Genomic DNA, 12,999 nt, shown 5'->3' with positions numbered 1-12,999 from the left:
GTTAGCACATTCAGTCTTCACTGTTGTCAACACCCAAATATATTTCCAGCTAAGATGGCCTTTCATCTTATTTTTACTCTTTCAATGCTTAAAAATTAATTCTAATCCACACTTGAAAAAATAGCATATCCAGTTTACATTCTTTATTCCTTCAATATGATTGAAACTCTTAATCTTCGTACTATGTCTAAACAAGTTGCCATAGTAGTATCAGAACCACACATAGTTTCTCATGTGTCAAGAAACCTAGGGGTGATTCTGTGTTTTTACTTGGTGTCAGCTTATGTTTTGATTTCAACTTCAAATGTTATCGGATTTTTGATCTGATACTAGAATTTTTCTTTTTTAGTTAGTTTAGTGCTTCCCCCTCCCCCTTGGTTTAATTACATGCAACATAAAAAAAAAAAGAAGGATAATAGTCCGAATGTCTAGCTGCAGTGAGGAAAGGTCTAGATTAATTCCTTACTGTGATAAAATGTGAATGTAATGAACTGTTTAAAATCAAGTACATACAAAAACATTTTCTATATGTATTCTTGAACAAAGCATGGTGCCAATATGGTGGTTTTCCTCAAGTTAAGTACGCAGATGAGTTTCTTTTGTTTTAGATCATTTTCTGTTTGACAGAGAGAGAAGAATACGGTGAATATTTGTGTCGGTGGAAGTGCACTGGAACTGGAAGTGCACAGAAATAGAGATAACTCTAAAGTATGCATTTCAGTTCCTCAATGAAGCTTTAGTTAAAGAAAACAGGCACATATGAAAGTGTTCCATATGGATGAAAGGCCTGAGATTTAGTGAAGGCAATTGTTATTACATGGTGAATGACCATTAAGCCTTTTCCTGAATGTATATCTTACTGATTTGATGAAAATAAAAACACATCTTTCTCATCTAAATAGAAAATAGTAACAGTCAACTACTCATGAATAAATTTGTTCAGTTTGTATGATTTTTGTCACAGTTTTTTTGAAATGAGTAAGTAAAGGCCTGCAAAATGATAAGGAGGGCACAGCAGCTTGAAAAAATGTGGCTAAAATTCTTCCATGATGATTTCACTTTGAATTAATATCCTGCTGCTTGCAGAGTGATGAGTATGCCAATTTTAAAGAGAAAAGATGATGAAAAGAAGTCTACATTTAAAAGGCACATACATTCAAATATTTTTTAACCTCTCACAGGAGAAGGAAAGCTACAGCTGCAGCATAACTGCAACTTGCGTAGGAAGGGGCTGTTTGGTTTCATTAGCACTGCAACACTAGCAATATTGCAGGACATTCTGTACATCCCAGAGACAAATGTACCCTGATTTCTCAACTGTTCCATGCTTTATCTAAACAAGCATTTTTTTGAATTCAGCATAGGTCACTTGTGCAGTGGTAAACATCTGTAACATCCAACATGACTTACTGAAGTAAAAGCTGTTCAGCAATTTGCCTGGCTATTGGGTGTGCTATCTTTGGACACCTAACGCACATCGGGCTCATCTGTTCTGGGAAACCGACAACTGTATTTAGAGCTGTGTAGTTCCTGATCACTTCCTTCTTGTGCTCACACCAGGAGGAGTAGCAGAATGGTTCTATAGATACTGTTCTGGCCATTTTCCACATGTGAACACCAAATCCTAGATTTAGCCCATCTACTGTCATCTCCTCTACAGACTTTAAGAGAGATGATCAACTCAAGGGGGCAACTCAAACTGTACTTGGATTGAATCATCCTCCGGAGGTACCTCTCTCTGTCCGCTGAACTTAAAGGGAGATTATTATGCATCTAATTTACATGCTTAAGTGAGGTGCCAAACTTTTGGTGAGTTGAATCTGGGCCATAATTTGCAAATATGCTGTCAGCTCAGAACATGAACCCCTCCCACACCTGACAATTGCCAGCGAAGTCAAGTATGGATGTAGACAGAAGCTTGGTCTGCTTAGTTTAGCTGATGTCTCTCAGAGGGATTGGGTAACTAGCTGGCAGAAAATGCCTCTGCTTGGCACATGTTACATCTGCCAGAAGGGGCTCTGCCAGCTTGGCAATCGCACAAAGGCTTCTCTTAAAATCCCAGACTATGTCACTGGAATTTCAGTACCCGGCGTGTCACTGCAGTAATGGGGCACATGGGTCCTTATACCTGCCACTCCACTCTAAACCCCCAGACAGTGATCCATGTTGTGGTATCTGTAAGTGGGCCGCTGATGCATGTGATAACCGTGCATACATGCTTAACTGACCTTCGCAAAGCAATTACGATACTATGTTGGGGTTTTCCACATATGGCAGTCAAACTGCTAATAAAAGCCATAGTGTATTCTGTACCTCTGTTTCTTACCACATGAATTAGAAGAATGGTTCCCAAATTCCAGTACAAAAGTCCACACTATATTGTCTCTTGAGGTAACATATTAARCTATAAAATCTAGATTGCCCCGTGATGGTTTCAGTTAAAGCTTGGATGCTAAGGGTGCATGATGTTTCATGGGAAATATTTTGAGTTCACAGTGGAACCAAATTTTTGGTAACATTTAATAGCATATTTGCTAACATTTAATTTTAATTTGGTAACATTTAATTAGAAGCTGACTTGTCATGGCTGTCATTTATGCCCTCCTGTAGTTTCAGGTTTCTCTTTCTTTTTCTTAGTCTTTTTCTTTTTTACTTCTAAGTTTATGGAAAGTATCTTGCCAATGACCTGGCACAACCCCCACCCCCCCCCACGAGAAAATGAGGGAAGGGAAAAGTGAGAAGGCTGGCACTGTGAAAGTGTTTTGGTTCTGTATGAAAATGAAACCATATGATTGTTTCACTTGTCAGGCAAAACTATTTTTGTTAGGTGCTACATTCCTTGACAGCTAATGTTTCCTTCCTCTCTGCTAATCATAGGGAATTGTTAGAATGAATTAGATTTAAACTGAAATCTCCCCAGAAGATATTCCAGTTGCTAAACCTAATAGATAGAAGAATGCACAGATAAAAAGAGATAGATGAATGGCTGTTCCAGCCCAAGCCGTTGTACAATATTCTCAATAACAGAGTAGAATGAAGGTCTAAGCTGTTACCCCGCATGCTTATTCTAGCCGGACTACTACTGGTGAAACTGGCATGAGGACTCTGGTGTAAATTTAGAAATAAAATCTCATGTCTACTTATTCTTCTATGTAGTGTCTCTTCTTGCAGTCAAAACAGAGCCCATGAACAGCAGTGAAACAACAACAACAACTGGAGATGGATCGCTTGACACTTTTACTGGGTCAGGTAAAGCCGTGATAAGATCATATATTATTAGATGCACATTAATATAGCATTTAATAACCTTCACTAATGAACATTTTGCTGCATGGAAGCAATCTTTTAAAAGCTACAATGAAGTAACATTTTAATACCAAATAATAATAATAATAGCTTTCTCAGAAAATATCTTAATTTACAATTCTCATGAGCAATGATCTTAGAAAAGCTTTACTAGTGACTAAGACCATTCTTGTGTGCAGAAATCTTATCGTAATAACATCATTCATGTACTGTAGCTTTTTTTTGGTGCTAGTCCTGTTCAATCTCAATAAGAAAAAAATTGGGTTGTATTTGTAACAGCCATTCTAATTTATAAAATTTAAAATCTTAAGGGTTATATTTCAGTGATAATCTTTCTATTCCTACTAGCAGTATCTTAGTTTAAACACTGATCAGATTTCCCTGAATTGCTTTCTGTCCATGTAAATAAAGTATATATTTTGGTTTAAATAATTCTTAAGTTCTCAGTTACTTCTTTTTAAAACTCAAACAGAAGCAGCAACTTTTAAGTAGATTAGAGTATTTATAGATGATGAACTGTGAAAAAGTACAGATAACCTGCCTTCTAATTATTAAACTGCATCCTGAAAATAATATCAACAGGGAAGGGGAAGGAAGAATAAATGTTGAAATTGTCTTTATGCATCAGTAAATGCAAATATACTCTGAAGCTGGTTTTTCAGAAAAGTGTAGTGAATAAGTACAAGTTCTTGAAGAAAGGTCTTTTGAAAGATGAAAGCAATCATATACTGTATCTGATTAGAAAAATGAAAACATTTTCCTCATTATGATTATACCAAAAGAAACCCAACAACTTAAAATCTAACAAGTGCCATTAAAATGAATGTTTTGGCTAAAAAATAGCTTTTTTTTCTTGTGAGAATTTTGACCCTGTTGTTACTCTATCCTAGAATTTTCTTAGTAATGATTGCAGATTACAGAATGTCTGATCATATATGATTTTGGCATTGCTGGTGAAGTTTTATCAGCTTGTGCCATGTATTTAAGATCTCTAAGTTGCGTTTCATATGTAGAACATGGCTAAGCAACATTTTCATTAAGGGTGCCAAAAATTGCTATCTCAAGTTCATGTTTACATGCCTAAATAACAGCTTGATTTCCCAAGATGCCATTCACCCGTTAGCTCCTACTGACTTCAAAAGAAGTGTTGAGAACTCTACACTTCTGAGATTCAGAAACAATCAGTGCCTCCAAAAAAGGCAGGAATTCTAGCTTTACACAATCGTTTTTGTCTGTTAGTCACCTGCATATTCAAATGAAAAATAAGCCTGATTCTCAGGCCACAAACTCAAGTATGAAATAAATGTGGTCATTCAAAGTGGGAAGATCAATAGTCTGAGTAATGTGTAGTCTTCATCACATCAGAGTAAGATGCAGAGCTGCCTTGGTAACATCTTGAGCCTTAAATAAAAATTAAATCCRTTATTTTCACTCTTGCCTTTTACTGGTACTTACAAGTTGGACAACTTGTTTGGATCAGCTTTGTGGCAGAGGTGGTAAGGAACAATAAAAACTCGCTTAATGAAAATATGTTTGACTTTTTAACCTAGCTGGTTGTTTGGGAAGCTTAATGGATTGTCAATTACAGTAAATAATAAATAGTAGAAAGATGCCATTTCAGGCAAACCAGCTGCAATTGAAAACAGTGTGTAACATAGCATAACACTGAAGGTTGTTCATTTTTTCCCTAATAGTCAGTTACATATATATGTCATTCCCAGCTGTGACAAAGTCATAATGCTGGTGCTTTCCTGCAGCTTTCAGAACAACTGTGTTCTCATTTCATTTGGATGCATAGACAGGTAGACCACTAACAGGAGTATCACCTGCTCTGTCTTACATGCATAGGTCAGAAAGACACAAATGTTCTTTGGTGAATATGGAACAATTCAGTTATGTTATTAAATACTTTTATAAAATGAGACATGGGTGAAAACAGAACTCGTAGTCCTAAGACCCATTTGAGAGTCTGCCATGCAGAATTTTTCTCCTTCAAATATTCTGCCCATTAAATTGATTTTCATGCTCAAATGACAATAAAAACCCATGATGTTTCGTAAAGCTGAGTGAGAGGCTGAACAAGCACTCCAGGATGTAAGGTAGAGCCAGCTCTATACCTAATGACCTGCTTTAACATAGAAAGTGATGATCTGCTTGAGATATATGGCAGGAGAGACACATTAGACCTCACAAGTAACTGTGATGCACGCTGATTTTTCATGGATAAACATTGCAGCTTTTTTAAATTGCTCTGAAACACTTACGCCAGTTGCTTTTCCTAGTGTTTTTAATCAGAAATACCTCTGAAATGGACGTGCTGGCTTTAAGGTTTCATGACAATAAACCTGCAAGTTTATGCTGAATATGCTAGACTTAAGTAGTGTAAATTGAATATACTAAGTAAGAAACCTGGCATCTGAAGTCCCACGAAGCAACCTTTAAGCTGAAAAATAAATCATGTGGATCTAACGAATTTAGAATTAAAGTTGTCCCAGTGGCCTCGCCCAGGCTCTGGTATTATAGCTCATACTCAAAGCTCTGATTCCACCATTCTGTGGAGTTACCACTGGGAAAATTTTTGTTTATTAGCATGGGTTAAGAAAGTAGAGAGATCATTTTGTGCACCCCTCTTCCTCCTCCTTTTTCTTCAAAGAGTGGCAGTTGGTAATCCATATCAGTATATTGTATTTGAGTCGTGATCCTGTAGCAAACTCTTTTTGGGGTGGGTATTTACAGGATGTGGAGAAGTGCAGAACAGTCTTAAACTGAGCATTTTCATACTCTGTGAATTTGCTTTAACTCATGCATCCTTAGCACATGCATTTCTGTGCTTAAGTTGCTTAGAATACTGGATTAGTCTGAGAACTCTTTATCGTTTTAATGGAGCAGAGAGAGACATTTGAAGTTCCCGTCATCCTTTCTACTTACAAGTTATTACGCACAAAAATGAAGGATATAAAGGCGAAGTTAGGAAATGTCACTGCTACGCAACCTTTGGTTGCCTTGTGTTTATACATTGTGATTCATTATTTAAATGAGATCCTTTTAACCTAACCTCCTTGCACAGAATTTTCCAGACGTGTAATGGAAAAATAGGATATTCCAGCATGTGACTATACTGAATCCAACACATGCTATCAGCACAGTGTATGGTCATATAAATTCTTCACAGCCACCTTTGCCACTTGAGCTAACAGAGTAGCTGGTAAGAGCTGTCAATTAGCTTGTCATCCCCTCTGCAGACCAACATTAGTTGGGACTGGAATACACCCTCAGCACCATAGTGAGCCTCAGCTCTGCCAGGCTCTAGCTGGGAGTGTGTCTCAAAGGGCACAGGTACTGCTGCTTTTTCTCCACAACTGTCTTTTTCTTTCTCTCTCTCCTGTTCTGTCCCATTCACAACCTTTGTCTCTCCATCTCAGACAACCTTGGTAAACAGTTTCTTTTCCCAGCCAGTACCTTCAGGCCTTATCCCGTTTCCCACCCCATCTTCAGATCTCCAGCACAAGGGGCTCTTCTCTTACACATCTCTCCTCCAGCCAGTCCCTCGTTCCCATTTCTGAATCTCCACCTTGTATGTTTTGCTTCAGAAGCTCTTACCTCCCCACAGCTGGAGGGTAGCAGTTCAGAAACCCTGCAGGGCACACATCAGCCAGGAACTGCAGTTTGTAGAGAAAGTGGGCTTAGTGAAAAGGGAATTTACCTGCAAACATCTCCGTAATGCCTCAACACAACATGTGCGAACTGTGATTTTTTTTTTTCCAGAAGTGTGTAATTTGATGGATTTTCACTGAGAAATCAAGGGTCTTTTACCACCCCTGAAGACCAATCCTTTGGAAAATTCAAGTAATGAAGTCGTAGAAATATTTGAGTTTTTCAGAGAAGAGAGTGACAGTTTTGTTTTCAGCATGATCAAAGTAATATGATAGTGTCTAGCCCAGTTCTTAGAGATGGCTATATAAAGTAATATAATTATAACAAACATAACAACTCCCCTCCACCATCTCTTCCATTGCCAACCCTCCCCACCAAAAGAGAAGTAGGATTAGGAAGACATCCAGCAGTGAAATCTGTTAAAGTCTAATAACCTTTAGAATTCCCAGTTTCAGCTATGATACATAGGTCCAGTCCACAGGCTCTACTCAGTCATAGTGTTCTCTTATGTTAGGTGTTACACCCCATGTTTCCCAAATATCTTAAGTCTAAAATGTTGTGTACAAATTGATGTGACAAGCTACCAGAAAGCATGAAAGGAAAAGACTTTTTTCATTTGAAAGATACACAATTTACTTTTGGGGCACTTGACTGTTTTTCTGTCTCTTGCCTACAACCAGTACTGTCATTAGGAAAACTGAAAGAAATAGAAAATTTTAAAGACAGACACATTTCCAAAAATACTTTATTTTCTTGTCTGAATTTATGAAACGGTCAGAAAAATCCAATAAGCCAATAATGGATCATGCAAGTTCCTTGCCCTGAGAAATCATCAAGGTTACTTTGTTAACTGTTGCTCGTCTTCAGAAAGGCTGTAGTGATACAACAAGGAGGAGTGATTGCTCTTCTAGAGTTGAACAAATAAGAGGATCCTTTGGAGTTTTGTGGGCTGTTTGTGTTGATGTATGCAGCTCTTAAGTTTGCCTGTTTCCAAGAATAGCTTTATGCATGCCTAGTGGCTTACTCTGCAAATTAAGCTTAAACCATGGAAAGGCATTCTCAGAAAGAAAGAACATCCACATGGAGAATTTAAATTCATCAGATTTCCATTACAGGAAAACCCTTAATATCTTTTCAGCTATCATCTCTCTTTATGAAATCTGGTGGCACATGTTCCAAAAATTTTTATCCAATTCTTATTTATTTTCAGGCCATACTCCCTGCACCCTTAAAAAAGAAGCTAATGGTTTTTCTTCTACTGTATTTTCTTTTTAAGGCCTACGTGTTTCTAAATGTGTTTAAACTAGCTTTAAAAATATGAAGTTCTGCATGTGTTCAAAGCAGTAGATTTCAGAGATGTTAATTAGACCTGGATGTAGAAATGTATCATGTTTCATAAAATAGTTAGGAACCTAAACCTATTTGTCACTTATATAATTCTGAAAGTTCATTTCTACTACCATTACAAACAACTCAGGAAGAGGGTATACTTTGAAGTACAACTATGATTGATTAGACTAAAGAAATTCCAGTGCTTCATTGTGTACTACTTTAATCTTTTGAAAAGTGAATGAACAGCAGATGGCCTAATAAAGACACTCTGTATGTTTGCCCAGTATGGATTTGCTCTGAAGGGATTGGTTCAACACTTTAGACTACATATATTTGGAATACATCTGTCTCTGTCAAGACAGATGGTTAAAGGAAAGAGAAACTTCCAAACACTTGGAATTAATCCAGCGTGAGCACCGCTTCTGAATGAAATTTTAATGGGATATGACTATCGTTCTGTTAGCTGTCTTGGAAGAATGCAGCTGTTAATAGTATAGACATACATAATTTTGATGGCTACTGTACAGGGCTGTTTATGCTTGCATCTGAAATAAAATTGTTGTTGTTAGTGCCTGTGTTCTAATCAGCCTGATGATAAGGAGGGAAATTCATTTTCTAGTCGGTTACTACAGTCAGTCTGGTATCTTCCATCACTGCTAAGCTGATTAAAGTTAATCGCGTCCAAATAAGACATATTTTTCCTATCCAGTATTGAAATTAAACTTCTTAATGTGAGAATTTAAACTTATATGAGTGTTATTTCAATCCCATGCAATACCATATGTTGAATCATAAGATTCTTTTTAAATAGCAATTTTAATACAACTTGCAAATTTGAAAGATCTATAGTGTGTGAATCACAGATTATGTATGAAGTATATGTCTCTAAAATATACTCAGAAATATGTCAGTCAAGCTTAAAAACTGCTATATGCTCATACCAAGCAAAAAGTTCTCTACAGCATGAATGATTTGTGAATTTGCTATGTTTTAATTTTTGTATTAAGATGTCACAGGTCAGATGGCATCTACCTAGTTGAAAAGCTTTCCATTTCAATGAGATTTTCTGCTAAGGTGACTTTATTAGTATTTAGAATGTTTGTCTGTGTTGGTTTCATAACATTTTTAAGTGTTGTACTCTTGTTTTCTGTTTTGCAGTAATAACAAGTAGCGGCTACAGTCCAAGATCAGCACATCAGTACTCTCCGCAGATATATCCCTCCAAGTTAGTGTCTGCATCTCTTCTGGCCTTTATAGGGATTTGACCTTGGYTCTAGGCAATTCTGTGGTTTGTTGGAACTAAATGTTCATCAACAGAAGAAAGAAAGAGAGGGAGAGGAAAATAGTTAAGCCTCAGTACTGACTGCATTACCATTCCCTCTCCATTTTTTTTTTCTCAGGTGGCTGCAGAATAAGATCCTACTCTGTGCAATAGTATTACTGCACAAAAAATACCCTTGAATTTCTGCACACAGTAGAGGGAAAAAAATAGATCATCAGGTTCACAGACATCAGCATCTTCACTGTGCTGACAATATATACCGACATATGTTAAAGAAGACAGTTAAATCACAATTGCATGTGCAAAATGCGTACTTAGGGGTAGCCATGCTCACATAGACCCTCCCAGTGCCAGCATTGCCAAGTACTTCCAAAAATGTCAGAGTTATGAACCACCCTTTCCTCTTCTTTCTCCAATATCAAAATATTTAAAAATCAAATAAATAAAATTGGATTACCTTTTAATCTGATTCATGACTTTTAAACTGGTGTGCATTGTTAGGACCTTCCTTCATTTTGTTTGGAGGAAAACAGTCTCTTAGCCAGTCACCTGAATCCAGGAGTAGGAACTTAATGAAAAGCGCTGGAGATGTTATATGATACTTCTGCTGTTGGCAATCTATATGCACATTTATTTGCATGTCCTGTGATCAGTGCTGTGCACAAGGGTGCTTGATTTCAGTGTGCCATATATTTGTTTCTGCATATTTGATAGAGCTACCTAAGTGACTTTGAAATTTGATACAAACACTGAAACTTTAGCTGATTAGACTTTTGCAGTTTTCTTTAACAAATTTGCATTTGTATCTTGATATAGCCAAGATACAGAAAGTAAACTCCTGAACTAAGAACAGTCCTGCTTATTCCACTTAAAACAAGTTTTGGCTGACCATGTCAGATACTTTTGGCCAAGTACATTACAAGGTCTAGTAGAATTTTTAATCTACTGTAATAATTTACTGGCATCTAAATTAATGAGTAATCCTTTTCTGATATTAACTGTTGCCAACTGTACTGAACTAATTAGAAAAAAAAAGAAGAAAAATAAATTAGAATCCGAAATTTAGTCATGGCTTTTAATGGCCAGGTTTCAGTTAGCGTAATTCTGCAGAGTGTGTTTATTCAACTCTTGGTCCATAAAATCTTATTTGACTTACAAAACAATCCAAGACAAATGTTTCTCTGTATGTTTTTGCAACTCTGGAGGGCAAAAATTTTAAACTTGATTTTATTCAATCTCTCTATAAAACCTCAGTATTTATAGATAAAAGACCATTTTTATTTCCATTCTGTTTCCCTAGCCCATATTTTCCAAACGTTGAAACCCATCTGGTTACCAAAGTATTGCTGTCAATATTTTTCATGCTGCTCTCTGTGGGCATGATCCATCTCCCACTGAAGCCAGATGCTAGATGTCTGTTGTAGCAGAACCGTACGTAGAGGATATAATGTAGTAGCTTTAAAGTTCACCTCTGAATTCCCTTTTTTCTTCCACTCCTGTATGTTGGGCCAAGTTTCCACCCAACTGGATTAAAAAAGCATGAGGTCTTTTCTGATTTAAGCTTGCTGATCTTGGCTTGAAGGGGTCAAAGTCATGTAAAGCCATATTAGCAATGGCGCAGTCTATCTGGAGCTGGACAAGTAGCTCAAGAATTGAATTGTAGTGATGGGACAGCACAAAATATATACAGTGCTTAGGAGAATGTGAACTAGAGGGTTTTTCAGCTTACTTTAGTGGGGGATAGAATGAATCCCATAAGAGGAASAGTTGGCAGAATAATGAACTGCCTTTGGACATCTTTGAACCTTTTTCTTTACTTTATTGCTTGAATCAACATGCAAAGTATTTGTTGCCACAGTAATGCTATTTTTCCTGATATTTAGGCCCTATCCACACATTCTTTCTACACCAGCAGCTCAAACAATGTCTGCCTATGCCGGACAAACCCAGTATTCAGGAATGCAGCAGCCAGCGGTCTATGCAGCCTACTCACAGACAGGACAGCCATACAGCTTACCTACTTACGGTATTTGACCTCTTATAATTTACTTCACCTTATATAGAAGTAAGAGCAATGCTGACATGAGCATTCCTTGCTTTTTTTTTCTTTTCCCAACTGTAATAAGATATTTTAAAGAATCAGTTGAAAATTGATTTCTTACACAGATTTGGGTGTAATGTTGCCAGGCATCAAGACGGAAAGTGGGCTCTCACAGACACAGTCACCACTGCAGAGTGGGTGCCTCAGTTACAGTCCAGGGTTTTCCACCCCACAGCCAGGCCAAACACCGTATTCTTACCAAATGCCAGGTGAGTATCCATCGCTGTCATGTGTCCTCTCATCCTTTTTCCTAGGACACTTCGTGTCAGAATACCTGAGTTTGACCTCTAGGTACATATATTCAAAGGTATCTGAAAGATGCAAATGAACATTTAATAGCATTTTCCAAAATACCTAAGCATAAGAGATATCTTACTCTCATTCATTCCAATTGATTTTGGTGAGATTTAAGTATCTTACCCTGATGTACCTGAAAATGCCTCAAGGTGCCCCCTGCTGTATTTAGGACTCTAATAATTTTGAAAAATCTCATCTTCGACAGTTTCTAAGAAGCAGCATGTATGTTAATGATAGATTTAAAAAAGAAAATACTGTGATAAAATTCTGCTCACAAATCTGAAGAGTGCCACATGCAGACATGCTGAAAGTGTTTGAGAACTTGTTTCAGAAGCAAAAGTGGAATGAAATGCTGGCAGTTAAAGCCAGCAGGTCTGCATGTGACGGGCAGTACTCATGTTTCACCCTCAGAGTTGGTGAAAATTTAAAAAAATGAACACAGAGAAATGACTGACTAGTAGGTGGGACAGAATGTCATAGTTACAGTCATATCAGTGGGACTGAGAAAAGGCACTAGCTGAGGATTTGTCTCCTACTGTTGCTGGCCTGCTGTTTGCTCATTTTTACAGTCCATTTTCAATTCATTTTTGTGAACTCTATCAAATATGCTTATCATTTGCATTTACTTTTACTTCTAGAATTTAAGGCTCAGAATTTGTTTCCATGACTAATATCCATGGATGAATTTGTTTTGGTGATATGTTAATTTAGATCTAGTCATACAATACAGTCCCGTTTGCACCTTGAGTTTTTTATGGGGTGAAACCACACAACAGGACTGGAAGCATTTTTTATTTATTAGGGAACACATGCCATGTGACATCATTTGAGACTTGTTTCGTTTTGGATTAAATATAATGTATTAGAATTTCTCCTTAATTCATATTTTTTATTTCCTTTATTACTCAATTATTAATTCATTTACTACCCTTTGATCATCAGTGCTTTGTTTTATTTGGAGACTTTTTCAGTTTCTAATACAATAGTTAATCTTTTAAACAATACAAATTACAATATTAATCATCTG

At 36.9% G+C, this 12,999-nt stretch overlaps 1 protein-coding gene across 9 annotated transcripts in view; it reads left to right on the top strand.

Annotated features, from left to right (window-relative positions):
• EYA4 (EYA transcriptional coactivator and phosphatase 4) overlaps positions 1 to 12,999 on the top strand; it is a 76,918-nt gene that overhangs the window by 26,330 nt on the left and 37,589 nt on the right. For 6 of the 9 annotated variants that reach the window (XM_026072814.1, XM_026072819.1, XM_026072822.1 and 3 more), the window contains 4 exons: positions 3,157 to 3,249; positions 9,451 to 9,517; positions 11,458 to 11,600; positions 11,741 to 11,884. In XM_026072814.1, coding sequence (XP_025928599.1) covers positions 3,157 to 3,249; positions 9,451 to 9,517; positions 11,458 to 11,600; positions 11,741 to 11,884 — 447 coding nt within the window. Of the gene's footprint in view, positions 1 to 3,156; positions 3,250 to 9,450; positions 9,518 to 11,454; positions 11,601 to 11,740; positions 11,885 to 12,999 lie in introns of all 9 variants that reach the window. The other 3 variants (XM_026072818.1, XM_026072817.1, XM_026072823.1) reach the window with 3 other exon arrangements.

This window comes from Apteryx rowi, unplaced genomic scaffold, assembly GCF_003343035.1.
Source record: "Apteryx rowi isolate R43461 unplaced genomic scaffold, aptRow1 scaffold_351, whole genome shotgun sequence".
Taxonomy (NCBI): Eukaryota; Metazoa; Chordata; class Aves; order Apterygiformes; family Apterygidae; genus Apteryx; species Apteryx rowi.
This window is presented reverse-complemented; position numbering and strand designations above follow the sequence as displayed.